General features: G+C 40.4%; 1 protein-coding gene across 2 annotated transcripts in view; it reads right to left on the reverse strand.

The window, feature by feature from the left end:
• The window catches only part of LOC109304110 (filaggrin-like), an 11,819-nt gene continuing 4,187 nt past the window's right edge, over nt 1–7,632 (reverse strand). Inside the window, exons 3-6 of one of the 2 annotated variants that reach the window (XM_019526616.1) lie at nt 4,905–4,958; nt 3,908–4,000; nt 1,817–2,779; nt 1–1,528 (exon numbers count right to left, since the gene is read on the reverse strand). In XM_019526616.1, the coding sequence (XP_019382161.1) occupies nt 458–1,528; nt 1,817–2,779; nt 3,908–4,000; nt 4,905–4,958 (2,181 nt within the window). In that variant the 3' untranslated portion in view covers nt 1–457. The remainder of the gene's footprint in view (nt 1,529–1,816; nt 2,780–3,907; nt 4,001–4,904; nt 4,959–7,632) is intronic. The other variant, XM_019526617.1, reaches the window with a different exon arrangement.

The following is a 7,632-nucleotide window of genomic DNA, read 5'->3' on the forward strand; positions in this document are numbered from 1 at the left end:
TGACTTTTCTTATTCTTTATTTCATTGTGTCATATTATGCAAGTATATACTCTATATAGGATTTTGCTCCATTGAGTCCAAACATATTTTTGCTTGTAGCCTCCTAATAAACTGTTTTCATAATATGAAATTAAGTCAACTACCATATAATAGGCTTTAAAATTTACCTTGCCATTGGAAAAACTCAAAAATACTTCGTGTAACACATAGGTCATTTGAATCAGAGTAGTTACAGTGCCTCTTTATTCTCATATTATAAAGCAATTCTCATGCCAGCCTGACTGCAGATCATGTATCATTTTGACATTTCAGTTGGAGAATTGCTGCCTTATGGAATAAGATTTTCTGTGATGGAACTTCAGCCAATAAAACTGCCTTCCTGCTTGCTACTCTGCTCTTGACAAATCTCTTGAGAATAATCTTTCTCTTGCTCTGCAATCTGGCTGTAGCTGTCCCTCTAGTTTTTCTCAGCTGACAGATCTCGATCACCCTGAATACTCTGAGCTGACCAGTAATTGTCCGGCTGATCATTCTGGTAAAAGTCATAGGCCTGGCGACTATCACTTCTGCTTGCCCTCTCACTATCAGATGATTGGCTGCTGTCATCTTTGTTGCCATGGACATACTTAGCTGTCCAGCCCTTTTTACCATGCCAGGTGCCCTTTCTCCTTAGGACTCTGTCATGCCCTAGATAAACCCTGCCTGTATATCGTTCATCAGTTTCAGCATCACTTTTCTCACTCTTGGGACTTGTTTTTTTAACATTTTCATCAGTACCACGAGTATGAAAAGAATGTTTCTTTATGTTAGTATTATCAGTCTTATGGACATTACCAGTATTACTGTATTTGAGATGTTCATGACCTGTGAAGAATTGAGTGCCATCTTTTGTCTCTGTATATCTGTGACCAGTATCTTTTGTCTTCCCTCTGGAATGTCCAGCACTGGTCTTGACATTTGTACTGCTTCCAGGAACCTTAGTATAAGCAGTCCCTCCTTTTGTTATATCTTTTTTCCCTGCTGTAAGTCTAACATCAATAATATTTCCTTTCTTTTTTGGAACATTTGTGTAAGTGATCCCCAGCTTGCCTTTGGAAGCATTTCCATGACTCATATCAACATTTTTTTTATGCGGTTTAGTGAAATCGGGTCTCTCTGTCTGGATACTAGACCTCCCACTAATGATGTTATCTTCACTGTCATCTTTCTTGTGTACTTTGGTGACATCTGGTTTCTGTACATGAGTACTAACCCTTCCACTAGAGACAGTGACTTCACCTTTATCTTTTTTGTGTGTCTTGATGACATCTGTTTTTGGTACATGAGAGCCAACCCTTTCACTCGGGATAGTGACTTTACTTTTATCTTTCTTGTGTATCTTTCTACCTTTATCTGGTTCTTGCATGTAAGTACCAACCCTTCCACCAGGGAGAATGAGTTCACTTTTATCTTTTTTAAGCTGTTTTGTGAAACCATAATCTACATGACTGCCAGCCTTCCCACTAACAATGTTACCTTCACCTTCATCTGTCTTATGTGCTTTGATGATATCTGGTGTCTCAATGTGATTGCTAGTTCTTCCACTAAAGATGTTAACTTCACTTTTATCTATCTTGTGTGGTCTGCTGACATCTGGTTCTTCTACATGACTATGAGTCCTTCCATTAATGATGTTTTCTTCACCCTTGTCATTCTTTTGTGGTCTAATGATATCTGGGCCTTCCATGTGACTTCTAGTCCCTCCCTTGCCTTTACCTTTGTCTTCATTATCTCCTTTGGTGGGACCTGGTCCCTCTATATGGATACCAGCCCTCTCATTCTTCTGTGGTTTAATGACATCTGGCTCTTTTACATGACTATTAGCCCTCCCACTAACTTCATCTTTTTTCCTATCACCTTTAGTGAGGTCAGATCCTTCCACATGATTGCCCTTAATGATCTTAGCTTCTCCTGTTTCTGAAAAATATGACTGATTATCCATGCCTTCTTTACCCACTTTAATATGCTCCATTCTTTCTGGAATATCTATAGAGTCAGTGACTCCTATATCAAGATGGGCACCCCCATTGCCAGTGGCAAAATTGTCTTCATCCTTATCTATAAAATTTGTGTAGCCACTTCCTTCATTGTCAAACTCTTTATCTCTGGTGCCATCCTTGTCTGTCATAGGAACCCCTAAATAACTATTGCTCACTGGGTCCTGATGAATGGCTTTATCTTTTTTGGGGATGTCCCTATAGCCATTACTACCCTGGGTTTCAATGGCATCTTTATCTTTTTCTCTGGTGGCATTATAATCAGTACCCTCTGATTCATTAATACCCGTTAAGCCAGACTGATCTTTCTCTCTATCTTGTCCATATCTTTCTGTGTAACCAGTGCTCTTCGCATCCTGATGGCCGCTACCTCTGGCATCGTGGCCAGTACCAGAAATGACAGTAACACCACCTTCAATTTGGTCTAAGAAATCAAGGTCACCACTGCCCTCTATGCCCACAGTGGTATTCCCAGTAACTTTCTCACTGTCATCTTTGTACACACTGACTTCTAAGTGAATTTGATGGGCATCCCAGTCACTGGTGTTTCCAGTAACTCCAACGAATTTCTGCCTGTCAGAAATGCTTTTGTTCTCAGACTTCCTGATAGTTCCATTCTCAAGAAGGTATTTATGGTCTTCACCTCCCACTTGAACCTGGAAGTCTTCTGAAGGCTTCTTTGATTCATCTTCCTTTTTAAACTGGTGATTAGAAACTTGGCTTTTATCATATTCCTCACCTTTCTGAAATGTAGTGTAAAAGTGAAATGCATCATTTGATTTGAGGATATGGATAATCCTATGCAAGTTTCAGTACAAATTAATCTCATAATTCATTGCTTCTTGCTAATTACTACAGCCTTTCCTTGAGAAGGGCATTTATAAGGTTTCTCTAAGCCCATTAGATCAATTTATATGTTACAAGTTACATGTAGAGTCTTCAAATAAAACAGGGGTTTTCAACCAATTTTAGTTTAAGTACCCGTGGAGGCTGGATACCAAGTGGGGGGGAGGGGGAAGGGGGGTTAGCGCATGGCTGAAAGCTGAGCTTGGGGAAGAGGGTAACTCGCAGCTGGGGGGTAGAGGCTGGATGCCGAGTGGGCGGGTAATGTGCGGCTAGACATGGAAGAGCAAGGAGGTGGAGACAGCGCATGGGCAGGAGGGGATGGAGTGCTGCCTCCTCCCAGGAGCAGGACTGGGCTGGGGTGGGGTGGGGCGTAGAAGCTCACCAGGCTGGGGTGAGGGTAGCAGTGTCCCTCTGTGGGGCGGGGAAGCTCACTGGGTTGGTATGTGGAGGGCACCGCTGCTGCATGCAAAACTTCCCTGCCCCAGACAGGGGCTCCGCTGCACTCACCTGTCCCCGGCCCTGCTCCTGGGAGGTGGCAGCACTCAGTTCCCACCTGCCCACACATACCCCCTACGACTAGTCTAAGTACCCCCAGAGGTATGCATACCCCTGGTTGACAACCCCTGGAATAAAAGAATAAAAGGAGCAATGTCATATGATAGTTCTTGCTTTCTGGCACTAAACTGGTCCATTTAACATAAGCGGGTCTGGTACACTTTCCATTCTTTGTGACCAGTCTTAATTTCCTTTGTGATAGGATAACTAAAGAAATCCATAACTCTTCTAAGGGCTACAGACTCTGTATCTGGACTAAGATCCCATTTTTGCTGGTAATATTTGATCAGGAGACATGACATACTCTATTCCCTGTTTAGAAATAATTTTGCATTTTTAAGGTTGTCTCTGCTAGCAACACTTTAACCCCTAGACTCTAAGGACAAAATAAAAATGATTATTCCTTCAGGGACAATTTGCTTATCCTATCACTCACAAGCAAGAAATATGAACATAAAGATTCTTCTTACCGTTATCTGTGTTTGTTTTTTTTGTGCTGAGGATGTATACACGTACTTAAATAAATAAAACCCATTATTGATATTACAGGTCTTCACCAGTATCTAAGGCAAAAAACATAACATTAGCATCTTAATTATTACTGAAGACACAATCTGTTTAATTACAATTCAATATCTTTCATTTATTTCAAACAATTCTTTTCCTAATATTTTGAGTGAAACTCATAATAACTTTGTATGAACACCAGAGGGCATATTTTGACTGTATATTATTATTCACCTGAAAGAGACAATATTTAGTTGGGCATCTGATTTTTACTTTCAACTCATCTTTGCTTACATTCAGAATTTGGATTTTTTTTCTCCACTGGGTAAAATAAAAGTTTGGTGACTGGTAGGGGATTCTGCTCTATAGTGTATTTTAATACTGTGTTGGCTTTTACAAGTTGTTTCTCTGTTTTGCTCTTTTGTTCTCTTATTTTATAATTTATTTTCTTTGCTTCTGTAAACTGCCCTGAGCCTTTGATAAGAAGAACAGCATATAAATGTAATAAATAAATAGTGAATGATCTCATTCAATTTGTTAAAATGATTGAAGTAATAGGAAAAGATAGAGGATTTTAAAACCAAACAATACTGTGATTTTGAAAGAAAACAAGATTTTTCTATTGTTTTAATAATATTCTTTGCTTCTAGTAGTGCCCACAATGAACTCTGCACTGTGTAAACATAAATAATTTTAAAACTGCTGACAAAATTACTCTTTCAAAACAAACACTTTAAAGGTAAAGAAATGCTTCTATGGCTATATATGGGACTGTGGAAAAATCTTCAGGGAAAACTTTACCTGTACCCCAATGTGAAACTACAGTAACCTTTCCTAAAGCTCTCTTATGTTAAATTCTACAGGAATATAATTTTAGTAAATTAATTCTTGTCTAATTTTACCTAAGTTGATAAAATTTTAGGGAGATTGTGTTTCCACTAGAAAAGTAATCAGATTTACCCTGTGTTGTCCCACACAGTTCTCATTAGCTTTCCCAGGGTACGACTGAAATACCTGAGGGGGGAAAAGAACAAAAAAGCAAAGTTATAACTAATCTACCTGTTAATGCTTGTTTGTATGCTATAATACAGATACTAGGTTTTCTGCAGATGCACTAGGGAAAAAGTAGCTCGCTGCATTTAGATTCGTGTATTTTATCATACTAAAAGAGAAATATTTTATCATATTTATCTTATATTTTATTATATTAAATATCATGATTCAACTGGTATCCTTCTACACTTTGTGACCAGTCTTAATTTCCACATCATACCACTATGATGTGATAAGTGAAGGATTTCATAAGTCTACTGAGAGCTATGGACTCTGTTAGGACCAAAATCCCATTTTTGCTGGTAATATTAGACCGGGAGACATGACAACCTACTACCTCTGTTTAGAAAGAATTTTGCATGTATTTTAAGGGGCGGGGGTTGTTTTGGTTTTTTTTTTTTAAAGGGACCATGATTTTATTCCTGGTTAGTCGCATTAATCATTTTTACATTTACAAGGAACAACATTTGGTTTGTGTCTGCGCAGCAACTTTTGTGCCATCAGAGCTGTGTTTTTTTTGTGAACCCAAAGCTTCCTGCTTCTCCTTACTTTTAAGGGTCTACCCTGAGAGAGTCAGGACAGTAGCTAATGGGCACAAGCACTTCATTGCTAAACAAAGCTTGACAGAGGAAACATGCAAATGCAAGTGATTGCCCTTCTGAGTAAGACTCTGCAACAGCATTGTGGAGACTGGCCAGGAGTTTCCTTCTGAGCCCTTTTGTAAAGGACAGATTGTACTGGAAGTGCATGCTGCTATAAAGAAAGGCCTCCAGGCTGCTGCTTATAATTACTTTTTTGTCTTGCATTAGCTCCTAGAAGCCCTATCTTAGGCTCCGTATGCTACATATTGTAGATATAGGGCAAAAGGTAGGGGGCAGGGGCAAAGGTAACAGGCATTTGAACATTTTTGGAGCTTCTCAAACTGTTCAGGGTTCCTTCATGTAACTCTTTCCAGTGCTTTACTCCCCTAATCAGGCCAGAGGTGACTAGAACTACAGGTACAGTCATACTACTCTGTTGCATCACACAGATTACTTCATGGATGTCAACACTGGGCTGCCAGGTAAAATCCATGATGTCAGAGTCTTAAAGTATTCCAGCATGCATGGGAAAGAACAGGAAGGCATAGTTTTCCTGCACACTGCATTGGGAACATCAATAATGTTTCTATGGCAACTGTGACTCTCTGGAATACAATCTATTTATTGCCATACCCAGATTATGAAAATGATGGCAAACTAGCATTGCTAGTATGGCTTCAGCTGTGTCAAGACAGTGCGGCCTAGGTGCATGAGGGGCCTTCCTCAGTCTGAGGGGGTTGGAGCTCAAAGTCTCGCCTGCCACTTCCAAAGAGCTATCTCTACGCTGAGCTAGAGACAAGGCACAGCAAAGGGCAGTCCCCATGGCTCCTGTTGAAGCTGTGATACAATGTAGAAAGGACTGTAAGGATAGGGGACCAAACAGAGAGCCAGCAAGGGGGAGCATGACCCCATAGCCCAGTGATCAGGCTACTTCTCTTAGGAGAGGGAGTCCTGCTTTCTGCTCCCAACACTACCGTAGTTATGCATTTTATTCATGAACTCTTTGTTGCAAAATGCACAAATAGTCCCTGACACATGCTCCCTCTTGTTTGCTCTCATATTCCCATTACGTGTCAAGGGTTGTAATGAGGTTCAGCAACCAACAGAACTAACTGGTAGATGGAATCAATCCATGTTCAGTACCATTGCAGAAATCGTGGTACAGCCTTGCTGCATGACTGAACCTTGAACAGTAAGCTTCTGATAGCTGTTGCAGAAGGGACAGCACTACCATAAGCTTCTTCATATGGGAGCAATGGTTTCCTCACCTGGAAATTGTGCTTGGGCATGTCTAGGGTTCTGGGAAGAGGAAGAATTAGTATAACTCATTACAGTGCCATGGTTAAGCAAGTCTGTCTCCACAGCCAAATAAATACCCATGTGCCTAAATGGGTTGCAGGAATACAACTGTATGCCAGGCTAGGCAGCTAGTACAGAGTGTGTATGGGCATAGCTGGTTTAACTGGATATTAACAGTTTCCATTACAGCCTGCATTTTTAGCCAATCATGCCCCTAACAAATATAAGGGTAGGGAAACATAGTACAGTGGCCAGAGTTTAATAGAGTAGATAATACTGTAGTGGCCTACCCAATGAGAAGTGTTTCTGCATCACACCCGGTGCACTAGAGGGCACCCCAGTTCTACAAACACACATCCAGATCCTGTTCAGGTTATTTCACAGTTTACCCATATCAATCTTGTGCCCTGAGCATGTCATGGGGCATAAGCAGGACAAAGAGATCTTGATTTATAATGGGTGGTTATAGCTACAGGAAAGTCTCCTTAGTACAGATTTGAAAGTCATTAATTTCAGGGTTCAGTGGACAATTTGTTTAAAATGAATTAATTCAGCACCTGAGCCAGCCAGTGGTGAACAGAATGGGACATAAGGCTGTACCAGTTGTGCAGATAACACAACTTGTACAAGTAAGCTCTATTTTTGGCAGTACAAGAGTAGGAGCTGGTGCATAAAACATAATGTAATGTATGGTCTGCAGACTGTGCCCACAGGCCACTGTATATTACAGTACATGCTATATATATATATATATA

This window comes from Gavialis gangeticus, unplaced genomic scaffold (genome assembly GCF_001723915.1).
Source record: "Gavialis gangeticus isolate Ggan-Ray unplaced genomic scaffold, GavGan_comp1, whole genome shotgun sequence".
NCBI classification, from domain to species: domain Eukaryota; kingdom Metazoa; phylum Chordata; order Crocodylia; family Gavialidae; genus Gavialis; species Gavialis gangeticus.